This window comes from Poecilia reticulata, chromosome 14, assembly GCF_904066995.2.
Source record: "Poecilia reticulata chromosome 14, P_reticulata-male-v2, whole genome shotgun sequence".
NCBI classification, from domain to species: Eukaryota; Metazoa; Chordata; class Actinopteri; order Cyprinodontiformes; family Poeciliidae; genus Poecilia; species Poecilia reticulata.
Genome location: NC_088843.1, coordinates 23,636,208 through 23,654,036, shown reverse-complemented (window position 1 = coordinate 23,654,036; position 17,829 = coordinate 23,636,208). Strand labels below are relative to the sequence as shown.

At 37.7% G+C, this 17,829-nt stretch overlaps 1 protein-coding gene across 3 annotated transcripts in view; it reads left to right on the top strand.

Annotated features, from left to right (window-relative positions):
- Positions 1-485: 485 nt before the first annotated feature.
- Positions 486-17,829, top strand: part of mcama (melanoma cell adhesion molecule a) — a 59,468-nt gene continuing 42,124 nt past the window's right edge. Inside the window, exon 1 of one of the 3 annotated variants that reach the window (XM_081615440.1) lies at positions 486-702. In XM_081615440.1, the coding sequence (XP_081471566.1) occupies positions 639-702 (64 nt within the window). In that variant the 5' untranslated portion in view covers positions 486-638. The remainder of the gene's footprint in view (positions 703-17,829) is intronic. The other 2 variants (XM_008428554.3, XM_008428553.3) reach the window with 2 other exon arrangements.

Genomic DNA, 17,829 nt, shown 5'->3' with positions numbered 1-17,829 from the left:
AGGCCATGATCCGAAGAAGCTAACAGAACTGCATCATCCACAAAAAGCAACCTCCACTTTAATGTTGGGGTCTTATCCACAATTAATTTCACCTCCTTTTTGCTCTTTCTTCATGTTTATATACTAAAAAAAATAAAAGCTGCGAATTTTGGTGAGGTTCAGGCACAAAACTAAATGTCTGCAGTTTAAAGATAAACCATATCAGGCCCTAAGTCTTTTTTTGTTGTGCTTTTATAAAATATTCTGCATCTGCAAAATTAGTCCTAAAAGGACTCGCCACCTCCAACTGATATGGGAGGAAATAAGTTGTGTGAATGCAGCCAGCGGGACCTCAAAGGTGTGGCGCGATAAGGCAGCCATGTTTAATCTCAACCTTAAGGACTTTCTTCCAAGAAGAAATGTGAATTTAGAGCAGGAGAAACACAGATAAGCTGCTTTTTTCTACAGGAATAGGAGGAGGACCCCGGCAGGACCTTAATTGCGTCCCTCCCCTTTTCCACCCTCCCCTTCTTCCTCTCTTCTCCTCCTCCTTCTCCTCTTGTCTCCTCCGGGCTGCTGGCGAACTTCTCTTCCACACCGACTCCACTTGTGTTCAGTTTGTGTTTGGACTGGATAGGAGAGAGGAGCAAAGAGAAGACATGGCTTTCCTACGAGGAGCGTTTCTGCCGCTGTTTCTTCATATCTTCCTGCTGAACCGGAGCGGTGAGTTAAACCGCATTTTAACTCCTCTTTTTATTATTTTTATTTAAAGAGAAAAGTTTAAACCAGGCAACAGGCGGCGAGTTTTACTGGAAATTTAGCAGCTTTTTTTGGATGCTCTATGCGCAAACTCGTCGACACCGTTCAATTATAACTGCGTGCTAAATAATAATAATAAAAATCTCGCTATGCACTTACATTTGCAAACAGATACGTAAGTATATCCAGCTCCCCTAGTTTGTTTAACTTTTAGTTTGAGCTTTTTAGACCTTAAAAAGCTCGGGGCGTTGTAAAAACCCTAAAAGGTGCAATTAATTACTGCGTAATTGATGCTGCTCATTAGCACTCCGAGTCCTGGCTTCAGCCGATAAAAGCCAGTTTAAACACTCTGACATGTGATGGGTGTTTTTAAAGGCTTGTGACCTTGTGCTCTGAAGTCTGGAGAAGTTATTAAAGCCTTAATACGCCTTGCTTTGGACCTGTAAAGAACCACTGTTCATGGCCGCAGGGCTAAAACTGAAAGACTCACAGTGCAGTTTGGGTTTTTTTAGCCAGTAAAATGTGATGGAAAGCTTTGTTTTACACGCAGTATGGTCATAATGTTTGTTTCTGTTCATGCCTGTTATAATTCACTTGTCGTGGGAAATAGTTGGAGGTTATCGTTTTTGTAAAAATCAAACAGTTTCTGATTTTCGTTTACTCAAATTGTTACTTTAGTCTGCGACGGAAACATTTCTTACTGAACTAGTCTGCAGTATGAACCCATAAATAATTAAAGTAGAGCTCCACATAGCCAAATATCTGTGCATTTGGGTTGTTTTGTATCAAGAAGTGTTGGAATCAATGATGTCAACCTTTCGCAGGTTCCTGAGAAGGAATTAACTGTAATGAAAATCTAAAAACAAAAGCACCAACAGAGGGTAAGAGTTGTTTACCCTCTCTTGACGTTTGTTGCATCAGGAAGTGTAGTGGAGATCGTCTCAGGGAACCATTGCTGGTGGCGTTGTCACAGCTTGGATCTGGGAATGACTTCAAACCAACCTAACTGTTCCATTTCCAAGTTCAAAACCAGTGGGGGGATTTTCGGGAGGGGGGTGGGGGTTCTCATTAAAATGCTCAGTGACCAGGCTTATGGGAACCTCCTCTTTCCAGACAGAAGCTGGATTTTTTCTGTTCCCAGTTGGAAATACAACAAGAACAAAGACCAAGCAGAGTCAAAAGCGGTTGCCATGCATGTGAAATTTGGTGAACGTTTCAATCAGAAAATGTTTGTTTGACCTTGTCAGTTTATTTCTGATTAAACTTGTGCTGCATTGATAGGGCATTCTCTTTGTAGTTAGAAGTTAGATTTTCCCTGTTTTAAAATGCAACAAGAATTTCCTCTAAAATCAGAATTCCAGCTCTAAAACAGATGGGGGGTCCTCAAATATTGCTGAGTTCAAAATCCAATATGGCTGCCATGCATGTCAAACTAAAAATGGTCATTTATTGGCATTACTTTAAATTGCCTGTTGTGAAAATTGTAATGAAATGCCTTACGGTTGGACGATATGGCTGAAAAACATGTCACAATATAAACGTTTCATATTAGTCGATATCTATAATTGTCTTTTGATAATAATTGATAAAAAAAAATTTGTTTTAAATATCTAAATTGGCATGACCTTTCCTGTTTTATCCACAGCTTTCACCTCATTGCATTGTTTTCTTAGTTTTAAGGAGTTATGAGAGACGGTGGTAAAACCTTAAACTGCTGCTGTGCAAGTTACTCAATAGTTGTTGCTAGGTAACCAAAGAAAGATTGATGCCACCAAACAAGCTTAGCTGGCCTTTCCTATGAATCATAATTCAGTGAATATTCCATCCATCCATCCATCCATCCATCCATCTACCCACCCACCTACCAGCGGTTAACCCTTGTGGGGTCGCCATGGGTGCTGGTGCCTATCTCCTGTGGTATTTTCTATGTATTGAGTATTGAATATTCTATCAGATGTATAATAAATTGATATTGATCACTTACCTGTTGCGATATAGCCCTAACACACCTCCTTGGTGAGTACTACGAGGTGTATAGTGGGGACAGTAAGCTCAGATATATCTGCACCATTTTTTTTGCACTCAAACAAAAGTTGATTAGAAAAACTACAGAGGCAAAATTACCAGGACCCCAAAGCAGTATATTATTGACTTCTGTTGCTAGTAATAGTACAACAATTAGCAAGTCCCAAAGAATGCTCAAATGATTGGATGTTATTCCCAGACTAAGCTGCAACGTCTGCAAAAGTTAGCCAATCCATAACTGCTGCAAGTAAAACAAACTGAAGACAAACTATTTCTGTGTTTTGTGTTAAAACACTGAAGCAACATTTTCACTTAAGGAGGTGGTTTGGTATAACATATGTGAAATACTTTGCAAGAAAGAGATTCTCAGAAGTGTAGATAACTTTCTTCAACTACCACTATTACACATGTAAGGTAGCCATATTAGATTTTGATGTTGGGGTCAGTTTGAAAATTCAGATTTCCCAAATTGGGTCCTGATTTGTCAAACGTTTCTATATACTGTAGGTGTGGGCAATATAGACTTAGAATACTCTTATGATATTATGTGGTACTATTGTGACAATGATATATATTGTGGAAAAATAAACTATTTATTACTACATTTTAAGGTATCTGTAGTACCTGCATGCCATTTATACACTGCAATACAGTGTACAAGTGTAAAGTGTAAAGGCTAAGTATGGTTCTACTTCTGTTTAAAAATCGTGGTACTTTGAGTGTTGGTCTCAATCTGAGCTGATGTTAAATGGTCAATTTTTGTGGCCTGACCAGTAAAGAACCAGCAGCTTGATGTGAAAGTCCAGTTGTGATGATATGTGTCCATGTGAATGCTCGTACTCCTCCTTGTTCTGTGAAACCAGTCAGAATCTCTCTTTGTTGTTGTTTTTTCTTTTACAAACTCATGCCTCATTTCCTCTAATTGCTCCGGTTCTGTATTTTTGCCTAAACTCCCTCAGTTAAGGCTGCAGCTCACTGTATCTTTATCGGATCATTCTGTAGAACATTTTACGCCTTATTAATCCACAGATACTTTGAATAGAGATGTATAATCTGCCCAACTCTGTGCAGCTCAAGGTCCTGCATGCAGATGTGTTGTTTTGTCTGGAACATGCTTCAGGTATGTGAGGTATTTGGTTTGTGATTTTTTTAAACAGAGAAGTCACTCGCCAACCAAACATTTCAACTCCAAATTTAGCTTATGAGGATTTGTTGACAGAATAACAGGTTAGTAACTGATGTAGAGCGTAACTGTTACGCTAAGTATAGTTAGGATGCGTTCTCATCAACTCTGTTTAGTCATATTTAATCAAACTCCAGTCATTTATCTAGAAAGTCCAGTTCGTATGGGGAGGTGTGAATGTGCAATTGAACTTTGTTGTGAACTCTGGTGCACCTACAGACCTCGGTCCCTATTTGGTTGAACTGAACCCTAGTGAGGTTCCAATGCAATTTTTCCTTTCACTCTTGAGCCACATTTAAATTATGTAGATGGAAGTTATAGCTGTCTTTTCTTTGTTTTTTGGAAGGAAAATTTGCTCTGGTTGATCTAGATAAAAAAAAAACTTGAGATAATAGTTACCAATGTTTTTGTCTCCTTTTCCTTTAGAAGGTTAATTGGCGTGGTCAGCTGGGGACAGGATCTGGGTTTGATCCAGGACTCCCTGTCGGGATTATTTCTCCTAGCTGGCCAGGGAATGTCTGGGAATGTCACAGAGGGGAGAACGTGGTAGTGGATACAGGGATTTTGTTTTAGACATAATGTTGTAAGTTATGTTTCCACATTTTCGTCCTTAACTAATACGTAGAATCTTGTAATGTTGTGGTGCTTTACCGATCACCAGTAGTATTATTCATTTTCAATTTCTGGCTTGTTTTGTTTAATGTGAATCAATTCTTGTCAGAAGGAAATATATGCAGACTCATTTCTGAATTAAAAAAAAAACTTCACTAAAATACAAACTTTTAATGTAATCTATTACATTTTATTGACAACTCTATGTAGTAAATTATTAAGCAGGTATTTTAAGGAAGCGTTTTGAAGATATCACAGAATCTGATTTCAATTTTTGGTTCCTTTTCTCTAGAATGAACTGTAATGTTATCTCTGCAAATTTGAATTAAACCTTTATATTTTCAAAATTCAATTCAATCCAAATTCAAAAATACTTGATAGTTCCCAAAGGGAAATTAAATAATATAAGGATGTAACTTTTAAAAAAAAGAGTTTTTTATGTATTCGTTAAATTGTCACCATGTCATGACAGTATAATATGAAACAGATAATCTGTGAAAGGATCAATCTCCTCCTCCCTAAGATACTATTGCCATCTGATGAAATGCACTTTCACTGACCAAAGACAACCAATCAGAGCCAGGAGGATGGTCTTAGCTCTGTCAATCAACATCATGTCTTTGCTGTGCTAATTGCTGAGAAAGAACTTACCGTTACACCAAAACTGTTTATCTGCAGTCATCGGTGGCCATGCTAACTAGCATTAGCATTCACAATAAGCTCTGCTAGCTGCAGTGTATCAGAGATCAAGGGCTGGGGATGAGCAGCTCCACAAGGAGGGTGATTGACAGCGTTAATATCCCAAAACAGGACAAGTTAGATTAACTGGTCTTTAAATTGTCCTTTATTTAAATGAGAAAGTATTAAACCTCCTGTCTAAACTTTTCCTACCCAAGTGGAAGCCTCCTTCTTTCTCTTTGTCTCACAACAGGACAGCACTCTCAGTCCCACCCTGATCCCCTGTTTTTACCCCATCAGCCTCGTCTTAATTGGGTTACCTCCATTACATCCTCATCTCCCCTCTCCCTCCTCTGGAGAAGGAGTAAGCTGTTTGTTTCTGGATTAGGTCGGGGGGCCACTCACACAGACCCCCGGTTCTTCCAAATAACTTTTAAATCAGGCACCATCTGAACCACCTTGCTCCCTAACGAACCCTGAAGGACACTTAGTCAAATACAGTTTGAGGCAAAAAGCATTTCTCTTGTATGGAAATGAACCCAACCGGTGTGTGAGGAGAAGTCCAAACATTTAGCCATTTAGCTCAGTAGATACAACACACACGCACACACACACACACACTCACACACATACCCGTATTGATTTCAGAGTCCAGTGTTCATCAGCATGATGGTCATGTTCTCCTGTAATAATGGGTGAGTGAGCCGCGCTGTCGTGCAGTAAATCTGTGCGTTGGCAGAGCTTTTATGTTGACATACACAGGCAGGAAAGGATGGGCTTTTTAATCCGTGCTGTAATGAAATATTTCTAACTAAACAAGTCTTCATCCTTTGCTACATTTAAAGGCAGGATGGGATCGATAAAGTCGCTTTCTTTCTGTGTAAAGTAGCTTTTGCAATCAGAACACGAACAAGCTGTTTTTCTATGCTGGGAAAGTAAAGCTACTTACAGTAATCACAAATTAGACAATAAATACTTTCCTACCAGAGGTGGGTAGTAACTAGTTACACTTGCGTGAGTAACTTTTGGGATAAAAATTAGAAGTTTTTAGTAAACTTTCCCTTACTTTTTATTTTGAGTTATTTTATTCAGAGACATGCCTACTCTTGGGCCTTGTACATATGTAGCAAATATCTCTGCCACATCGTTTAAAGAAATAATATCATACACACAGGATTGCTTTCATAAAAGTTTTCATCCAAATAAACCCGCACAAGTCTGGCCTGTGCGTTATTTTAAATGTGCCAAACCAATGGAGAGCAGTGTACCATAAAGCTGAAACCTATGTCAGCCAATCAAATAGCTTCAAAACAACCACAATTTAAACATGGTGCCGGGAAATTTGTTTGTGAGCCCAGTCATACTTCATGTTATTCTTTACATCTGTAAATCTTGTGCATGCGCACAGCGCTGGAGGGCAAAAGACTACGGGGCCCCATTGGGGACATGGGAATTTTTTTTTCTTTTTTTTTTTATTTCCTCGCAATACTTTTGCAAACTTACACAGACATAAACATGCAGTGAATAAATCAATTTTCAATCAGTTTTTTGCACCAAAGAGTGCACTGATGCTCTTTAAATGTGCATACATTTGACATTTTAAATTGATATTTGTGACTGTATGCAAAATAGACCAGCAAATATCGCACTAAGTATATTGCGACGTAATGCAAAAGTATTGCAATAGAACACAAAATAAAACATTTTTCTCATGTCCTCTAGAGGGCTCCGTAAAAGACGATTCTTTTACTTGTCATTCATATGAAGTAAAACTTTGAGATGTAGGTGTTATTAATTTATTACTGTGTGCGACAACAAAGGGAAAAATAATACAGAAAAAATGTTGAAGAATGACTTAAAACCACTCAAATCCTTCTTTTTCTCCCTGTCAAGTATAGAGATATATTGACATATTATTGGACATAGACTGTTTCCCATATAGCCACACAAACACAGATACAGAGTTTTATTACATCTTCACTTTGGTTGGAGTTTAAAAATAATACATTTTAGTTGTATTTGACTATTTGTGTGGATGAAAGACCAAAATGCATAGAAATGTTTTAGTTTTCCCACATATCTGCCTACATGTGAGCTCACCCTTACATCAGGATACTCTACCAATGGAAGTACAAGTAACTTCCCTGAGAGAAGAGCAAGCTTGTTTGAGCCAAACACAAAAATATATACAGTAGATCAGATACTCAGTACGTCAGTAGCCTTGTTTTTTAATGATCTCTAGTCTCTAAATACTTTTTCTTTCTGGTATGTCTTGGCTAAGTGCTCAGATTTGATTCTGCCCCCTCCAATTAGAGCAGCTTTAGACGAATTGTGACATTAAACCAGTTTCTCCGTTTTCTCCCGGGGTTTCTTGAAAATCTGTCGTGTAATTTCTTGGAGAGCTTTCATTGGCTCCAATAGCCAGTCAGAGCGTGGGATGACTGTGGGACGGTTGCCATTCTTCAGCTGCAACTACGGCTCTTTGACTGGGCAGTGCTCACTTTTTTTTCTTGTCTGGCATAACTACTAAAGACAAACCCTCTGAAATATCTTTGACTTTCTCCCATCTAAAAACTGCTCATATTCATGGCTGTACTGTCAATTCTTTAAAAATATTTTTGTGTGGACATCTGTAGATTAATTTCTGTTTCTCAGGTTTTTTTTTTTTTTTTTGTTTATTTTCATTGGAGCAAATACGAAGGTAGATTGATCTGAAGATTTTATTTGTGGTGTTACCTGAGATTAAAAACCAGTCTCTGTGACAGATTAACTGCTATTTGAGTGTGACTGAAGTTGTTTTAGTTGGTCGGTGAGGATTTATTGCCAGTGGAGTTAAAGACAACATGAAGAGTGAACGGTTTTTACCACAATATTATTGCTGGCAAAATTCATTGGTACTGTAATCTTTTTTTAATCACAATTCCATTTCCAAATCCTTGCATATAAAGATTTTACTTCTGTTTGTTTTTAAGTATTTTATTGAATAAATGGAGACAGAAAACAGCCAATCTAAAGATAAGTTTGAAACTGTTGAGGCTTAATTAGCTACAAAATTCAAAGTGAAATGAGAGAGCAAAAAGGATTTAGCTCATATTTTTCTTACTATTCTATATTTTAATTGGCTTTGAGAAGAATAAAATAAAATATTTTTGTTGCGAATGTTATGGAAAACAAGCACTTGTTGCAAGGTCAAATGGAAATAGACTCAGTACCCAGAAAGAGTTTTTCTCCTTGAATTCAAACCAGAAAACATTTTCTTCTTTGTGATGTAATACACCTGTTGTGTTTAATATTCCTAAGTTTAAAAAGATGACCCAAAAAAATAAAAAGCTGTTTTGTCTCCTTGTCATCTTGTTTTTTAACAGATAAAATTACTTTTCTATGACAACACTGGTTGAGCTGTTTATAAGAATATCTAGTTTTGGAAACTTTATGGTGGTTGGACCTATCAGTTAAAGTAAACACAGGCTGGTCTGTCTTTATCCGTGTCTGGGTGCCTGGGAATGCCTCCGACGGGCTTGTCTGCATGCTGGAGGAGGAGTGCAGCTGTTGGCTCCAGTTGTCCATGTGGGATTAGTACGTTTGCCTGAGTGATAGCCGGCCATGACAGCCATATAATCTAATGTATTGGCTCATTGTTTTCATTAAAGAGAGTGTGCTGTTTGATCCCGGTAGAATTATAATGCTGCCGCCCCGTAACTTTCAGGCATATGTCAGCTAATTCAGCCGGCGCGCAGGTCAGTGCGTGGGGCAGTCAAATCCCACCTTACAGATATTTCATCTGCTTACTTTAACTGAGCTTATGTCTACATTCAGCAGTGTCTGTTATCACACAAAGAAGACTAAAGCTTTAAATAAAGGCTCACAGTTATAACCCTTATCCTGTTTGTTTAGGTTTGAGCAGGAAAAATGTCTAATAAAGCTCAAGGAATTTTGGTTAGTTTTGTTGTTTTTTTGTGGATTAACCAATTGACTTAACATGTAACATTGATTTTATACAGAATGTTACACGTGTGTCTTGTAAAACTAACATGTCTCCACCACACTTTACAGTTGTTGATGCGAGGAGCCGCCATACTGGATGTCAAAGTTGGCTTTTGAGAAATTCTCTGACTTTCTGAGTGGAAAGTCCAACGTGGAGTGGTACCTTATTTTGGTTTTCTGAGTCACAAGTTAGAATTTCCCAGTTCTGACTAAAAATGAAACATATGTTTAATATCTCCTCTGAGAATGTTTCCATCCAACTTTAAAAAGTTTTGAGCAAACTTTTAAATTTTGTTAGATGTTCAGACAAAATTTCTGTTCAATGTAAGTAAACATTTATATTTATCTTCAAATTTACCTGTAAGGCTTTATGATATTTGGTCTGGTCTGGACCCAAACATCACTGTAAATATGTCGGGTATGTGGTCATCAATTTTATTTGTCTGAATTACGTTCTAAACAGAAAATGACCCAAGGCCAACGAGTCTCAGGTTAAAAAAATAATTGCTTTTATTCGTTTTGCTATTATAAAAAGTGAAAACGGGTCCCATACACCCGAACAGTTAAGATGTTGCAAAAAAAGAGAGGAAAAAATGTGAATTATCCAAATCTACTGGTTTGGAATGAAATATCTAGGCTATGCAAAATGTAATTTTGTTTAATGTTGTCGTTACATATGGCTGTAATAAACAGGAAGTAGAGACTCCAAACTATCATGGACCAAATGCCTCAGAAAAATAGAGAGAATCGTCCCCTTTGTGCTGAAGGTTTGGACTGAAGTTTTGCTTTTTCAAGTTTTGTCCCTCTGGTAAGGCAGAGATTCACTAGTGAATGGGAATGTTTGCTATGTCACAACATATTTGTGTCTCCATCTCTTCTTTATCACTTAAGCTCTTTCAGAAAATACAAAAACCACCTCAATCGTGTGTAAAAACGTTTTAGTGAAATTGATAGTTGTTTCAAATTTTGCTGTTCCGGTCAACTGTTTCTTACTCATAAGCATAAAACAAGATGGAAACGTTGCTGATGTTAACCTTATTTTCTATATTCCACCTGCGGTTCACACTAAATGAAATGTGTTATATAACTTTAATAAATAAAGTTTATCAGCAGGAGGTTTCTTATTTTGGTTTGATCAGTGGTCATAATTCTTCACATTTTCCCCAAAGGTGAGAGCAGTGTCAAAGTAAATATGCGAATAAATGATAACAGAGGGAAGATTTGAGTCTTAATTTCTTTGAAAACAAATTTAAAAGCATTCATTTTATTTGGTACAAATTGGCAGAGAACTGATAGGCATTTTCTGACAACCTACGTAAAATGAACCAGACACCTTATGTGAGTTTTTACCAAACTTTCATGAAAGGAGAAGACGCAGCGGACCGCTCCAGCGAGCTGCCCACCGTGCGATAATTTTAACACGCCTTGTCATTTGTTTTTTACTGTGTGTTTTAAGCGGATCATCAGATGTTCTGAATCATGTTTTAGGAAAATCAAAGAAACAGTTTCTAGCTGGCAGGAGCAGAACTGACAGCCACCCTCATGCCTGCGTTGAAGGGCTTCCAGGCGGCTTGTCTTGCATGTGTAGGTTTGAAGTCTGACTGGGGTTTTTAGACCCAGCAGCTGCTTCTGTAGTTTGATCCAAACCCTTCTGGGAGGGAATTTCTTCTCTATCGACTACCTTTCTGGTGCCGAAGAGCTGCTTGAAACATCCTTGACTCGCTATCCTCAGAGCATACAGTATCTTCAGACTTTATGAGATTGGAGACGGTTATTTAAACACTCTCGAGAAAAAACACAGAAAGCTAATGAGAAAGCCGGTGTTCTGGTCTCAGAAATGTGTTCAGTGTCTCCTGTAACAGAAATGATTTTGTGTTTTTTCTGTTTTGCTGAGCAGTGCTTAGAGGCCTGTGCATCTGAATCACAGGTATTGAATTTGGCTGCCCTGCATGCACAGGATTGATTATTTCTGTGCAGCAGTTTGAAAGGGTTTTAAAGTATGCAGAGGCAAGTTTTTACTGGCCTTGATCCTCCCACTAGCATGATTTTTTAACACACACACACACATGTATATAAATATATATATGTATTTTTAATGAATGCTTATTTTGCAGACGTTATACTTTATATACACGTCATAGGCCCATATCAGCTGAGTTGAAATAATATTTTGGGACTTTTATACATATAAACAATACTCAAGTATGTGAAAATTATGAAGTTATGGTAATTTATTTTGGGACAACATGGAGCTAATGGCCAACGGATGTATTAAATCTACCTTTATCTTCTGGTATCATCAGTTCATACCCAGTTATGTAACTTGCACTATTATTTAGTGGAAGGAGCACCAAAATGGTTTCCAGCCCGGGGCCCGCTTCCTTGTAAATCCAGCCCTGCATAGACATACAGTTTATGTTAGAAACAGTTTCAGTTAGCAAGACACCAACTGCACACCTGTTTTTATTGGTTTTATGTAATTTTGTCATTTAAATAACTGTAACCTGTTGTCATACAAAGCTAAATTTGGAATATAATGGCTAGAGATGCACTAACCCGATAGTCATATGTGTATCGGTCTCAATATTGGTTATCCTGGCAATGTGCCCTGAATCTTAACGCAGATCTATTCAGTCTAATTCTCTGCTTTGTGATGAGTGATTTAATGCTTTTTTATTTATTTTACATTATACTTAGGATTCCTATTTGCACTTTCTGAACTATTGAAAAAAGGTTTGTAAAGAAGTCTGACCATTTGAAATGAATCACTGCAATAAATGAACTTTCCAATAAAGAGATAATGAAGAAGCAAGTAGAATTTGCATTATTTTGTGAATTATATGTGAAACATCTTGCATATAAAGAATAATATTTGTGAAAACGTAGATTAAATCAGGGATGTGTTCATGTTAATGAAAGAGTGGAGTCTCTTTCTTTGTTTTAAAACAAGATGTTCATTAGCCATGCTTCAGTCCTCAGCAGATCTGGCAATTTGTCTCTGAACTATGCCCAGGCAAAATTGGCCATCTGCACATGATGTCCCTTCATATTTAGAAGGCCCATCTGTAAGGACACATGGCACTCTCCTGGGCCGGGGTCCAAGTGTTGGCAGCGGCCCCGCCGGAGCCAAAGGGACAGGGGAAAAACACCCTCCAGTGAGAAGCTGTTCCTTCCTCTTTTCCCCACTTTTCTTTGGTCTGCAGAGCCTCAACAGCAGCTGCTCACACCTGACGCCCAAAACCTCGGACGGACCACATTCTGCAGGGTGGAGGGGGTGGGGGGGCAAGACCGGATTCACGTTACAAAGAAATTATACAAAAGGTCTTCGCCTGCCTCCCGCCTTTTCGAAGTCTTAGTCCCCCCACCCCCTCCCTCCCCCTCACCACCACATTGTGTCTCCTGAGGCACCTCTCTCATGCCCCACGTCTTTGTTGTGTTTTTGTCTTCTGAGTGTTGTGGACGGAGCCTGGGAATATTTACTCTTCCTTGTAGTCAACAGTTCTTTCAGGAACAGCAGGAGTGCACATGTAGCTGCAGCAGAACCACAGTTTTAAATTTTAAACTAGTTTTTGAAGAGTTAGAGTTATATTTAAACATATTTTTAGATGTTGCCATGAAAAGGTTGCTCTGCAAAAATACAAAATTTTACCAAGTATTTTAGTCTAGCTTCTAATTTCTTGTGCAAATATCTCAGTAAACTTAAAATAAGACAAAGCTAACTTGCAAGTAACTTTTCAGCAATGTAAAAGTTACTTGTATATTGTAACTTTAATTTGATGAAAATTATTGATTTACATCAAATTATTGATGAAAAAGTACTAGTTCTGTTAGTAGACTATTTCACTTATAGTAAGATATTTTTCCCATGTTATAAGTAAAATAATCTGCCAATAGAACTAGTATTTTTTTTACCAGTATTAAGGAATTATTTACTTAAAACAAAGTCCTGTATATTGCTGAAAAGTTATTTTTAAGAGTTATTTCAAGTCTACTTGGCAATAAACTTGATCAAAATTAGATAAGTCATTATCTAGTGACACAACTAGATAATAAGGTCAAAGGGACAGTGAAATGTTTCTATCTAAAAAAATAATGAGGGAGAGGTCAATAGGTTAGCTTTGCTTGCTTTACTTTGACAACCTTTACACGTAGATCTGTTGCAGAAAAATAAGGTGACCCATAAATCATCTCTCTGCCAGATCATCAGTAAAACAGGTGTTTAAATTAGCAAATCAACCACTGCTGTGTTCAGACAATCTCTTATTAATAATTGCAAAATAAACATCAAGCCTGAAAACATAACATTGTAATGTGTTCTTTGTGTGGAAAATGTTTGTGTTTTTTGGATCCCAATACTTGAACGGATGGAGCTGTTGTCAGTCAGTTGCTACGGTAAAAAAATTCTACAGATTTCCAACAATGCTAGGTCTGATTACGTCACTTGGAGCGTTGCATCATTTGGTCAAAGTTACCCATTAATCAGTTAAGCTGTAAAAAAGCCTCTCGTTGAACTCTGTTAGCTGCAGAGTGAAAACCACAGAGACCTCTTTTCTTCCTTCGGGCCTGTTTGAAATGTGACCACAGGACTATGTCACTGCTAAGAGCTTACACTAGTATCTTCAAGCATGTGCTCTGGTAATGTATGCAAGATAAATTTCCTCTGTGAACAATGCACATGCCACAGAGCTTCTCCAGTAATTGCACGAGGCGTCCCCTCAGGCCTTGTCATTGTTCAGAGGAATGCCACGTTCTCTGATTACTTTTGTTGCTGGGTTTTGTGTCAAATTGCCAAATCATGTCTGTCACTGTCTTACATTCAGAAATGCCTCAAGAGCTTGCAAAAAATAGATTTTGTGCTGCGTGTCATCCATCAATGTGGTTAAGATGGAAAGTGATATCATGACCACATATGATGGATTTATGAAAATAGCAAACATGGCAGGTGTCTTCCTGATGTTTATGGGTCAAAGAGTGCAGAGACTGCTTTTACAAAACACGAGACTAGTACAGAAAACACTCAGATGTGTATTAGAGTGTATTTGCTAGTTTTTATTAGTTATTATAAGTTAAATATTGCATAGTTTCAGTTTAGTTTTTATTAGTAATACTAGTAGTCATTTCAGCTTTGGTTTTGGTTGCAGAATTCAAAAAAGTAGTATTGTATTGTGATCTTGCATGTGACTGGGTAATAAATACTCAACAGAAGATACTATTTTCAAAAAATGTTTTCAAAGCTTCTGATGTTTTATCCCAGTTTTTGCTGTCGCCATCGTGTGGACTGGTGTAGGCGTTGCTAGGAGGAGAACAAAGTACCGTAATTTGACATAAACTGCTTGAGTGGGGAAAAATTATCAATTAATTTCACATCAGTTCGAAAGACCTGTAAATAAATTCATGGACACAAAAAAAGGCTACTATATGTATAATTTCAGTATGTTTTAATTAGTTTTACAAATGCATGATACAGTTTTGGTTAGTTGTAGTTTCTCCCCATTAATTACCATTTTTATTTAATTCAGTTAATGAAAATGTTTTCCCAATTTCAGTTTTCATTATTTCATTAGTTTTAGTTAACTTTGTTAACCTTGCTTTGGACACTGCTGCTTTGGATAATGGCAGATTAAGTTAGACAGGTCAGATTTCATGCTTTCGAGAGGGAAACTCTGGAAACAAAACAGAGGAAACCAATCTTTTGCTTTAATTTCAAGTTATTAGCCAACATTCAGTTTTTGTCTTTCCTTCCCTGGAGATAAAATGACGCCGCTCCTCCATTCTGGCGTAGCTCCAGCTGCCTGAAACATAGACTTGCATGCAGCCACATCTGTTAGGCTGAAATGAAATGTGTGTGAATGCAGGCTGACTTTGATGGCAAAGCGACATGTCTGTGTTGGGTGTGTGCATGTGTACATAAATATTCATGACGACCCTGGGGCTCACCAGACCCTCCGTCATGGTGTTTGTCTCCTGCTAATGGGCTGTGCCATGCTATGAACTTGGCGTGCAGCTGGCACCTTCTAAACCATGCAAAATTAGCTGCTTCAAACCAACCAGCTTGTTGGAGAATTTCACGGATTTCTGGAGAATTTAAAGCATGAAATTTGCACATTAGTCTATTTCAATATGGCACACTGTGGAAAACAAAGTTTGTTTAATGTTATGCATATTGTAGGAACATTGTTTCTGTCTGCAGCTCAGCAATAAATGGTAGCAACTCACATTTCATGGTTGGAGTGGAGCTCTGCCCTTTAGCCAATTAAAGATCCAGACTAATTGTTTCTGTCTCTTCTGCTGTTCAGTTAGTGGTTGCAAGGCATTTGTTTGGCAGATTCCCCAGAGGAACAATCTCTTGGTTTAATTGTCCCTCAGGAGCAACAAGAGGGGCAGAAAATCTGCCCCGCCGGGGTAAAACAGCAGCAACTGTTGATCCAATCCTGGAATCTGATGGAATGTTTTCACTCTGTTTGCATCTTTGCATGACGTTAGCAAAAAAATGCTAATGCCTGATTGGCTAACCCACATGAAAACGTAACTGCAGACCAATCATGTTGAATATAGCAGTGTCAGCCATGCTTACTGGCTTTAACTGGAAAATACATTTATATGCACCAATGGGATATAATTAAATGAAATAAATATTTATATATATGTTATAACATCTGATAAGTATTAATTTACAAAATTCTGATATCAAAATAAATGATTGATTTTCTGAAATTCCATTGTTACTAGAATTTTTATATAAGTTAAATATTTATATATTGACTTATTTTACCGTAAATATTTTACTTCCACACATGTGAAATGAGTGTAAAAAAATCTTAAAATGAATCAAACTCATAATCTGAACTTGAAAATATACGACTTATGCAACATTTTAATTTGAGTATATTTATTTAGTGTGTAAAAAAATATAAAATATAATAAAATGAAACAATCACTGTTTACACAATTTTTTCTACTAAGTACTGTATAGTTCAGCTTTAGTAAGTAATATGTGTGTTTAGTTCATAGGTATGGCCTGATCAATTTCTCTTAACTGCTCTCTTCAAAATGGGAAAGAAGAGAGAACCCAGTAAGACAGTAAAAGAAGTAAAAACAAAATCTCACCCGCTGGTTACCAAATCTTCTAAACACGTTATTTTATAGGGCTTTTGTTTGCATCTTTAGCAGTGGAGACTGTCTCTGAAGAAACTCCAAGCCTTGTTTTGCTTCTTACTGGCTTTTCAGACTAGTTTTGCCAGCATCAAGAAGAAGAAGGTGACCTTTTACAACCAGCTAGGCAATCTTAGCTGCTGTGTAAACACATGAGACAATAGCAAATAAACACTTACCTGACACTTATCTTAGCAATCAGTCGCCGCGAGATAACGTGAGCTGGTGAGTTTTATGTTGGCACCCCCACACAGATGTCACTCTCAGTCAGAACGAGCTGTTTCAACTGCTTCTAGATCAGATTTAAAGGACAATGAGGGCAGAAACAGAAGAAAGAAGGAGACTTATGGTGTTTTTACACCGATAGATAGATTCAATTTGCTTGGGGACCAAAATTGCAACATTTAATTTTCGTTAATAAACCAAAAACTGGATAACAAAAGTTTTCAGTCTGGAGTTTTGGTCTCATCTAGTCCTTTTTTGTTATGGAAGGGCAATTTTGTTTACACAGATTTCATAGTTAGTGTAATTTGTTGTTTCTGTTGTTTTGTTTATTTATTTTTGGATATTTAAGATGTCTTCCAGTTCCAGTGTTAAATATTTGTTAAAATTTAAATATTTGAGAATGTGTTCTTGTTTATTATGCCATTACCATGATACTATTTGAAATTAGTCTCAAATAAAAGTATCATTGCTTATTGCAGTAACTTCCACGACAATTGTGTGTATGGATTCACACCTCCCCAACCAGACTTTCTAGGCAAATGGACTGGAGTTTGATTAAAGAGGACTAAACAAGGTTTGTGGGAATGAACCACACAGACATTTGAAGAAATCAAGACAAGACCCACCAATGTCAGGAAGAAAGTTCCATCGCTGGAGAACCCAATAAATGCTGGTAGGTATTACTATTGTCTGGGAACTGAATTATTCCTTCAGAAACACAAGGCTTGCATGAATAAGAATGAGAATCTCTCTGCATTTTGTCACTCTGCTGCGCTATGAGGAGTCACCGGGCGGACGTGTGGGAGGAAAGTTAGACCGCTTGCAGCATTAAGTCAGTTGAGCTGAATTTAAATGAATCAAGATCAAACCAGTGTGTCTCATTCCAAGTGAATACAAAGACCTCAGCAGTATGCCGGCTGAATAACAGCAGCTTTCTGTGGAAGGAGATGTTTGGTTAAAGCAGAGTCTTAATGGTGAGCCCTTTGTTGTGTGATGTCACAAGTCCTGACATGATAACAGGCTTTTTTGGCTGGACGGCAATGTCAAAGTGGAAGAAAGGATTTATCAGGGAGTCGTGGTGTAGAGTCGACTTCTAGGGCACTTTGGTGCTTGCCAGAGACAGCCAGCGTCTTTTGAAGATGTTTCTGATGAAAGCTGTAACGTGATCCACCTCCTCAGCTCAAGTTTTGGGACAGGAATCTGCCCAAGGGCGGGGCTTCTTCTGCAACTGC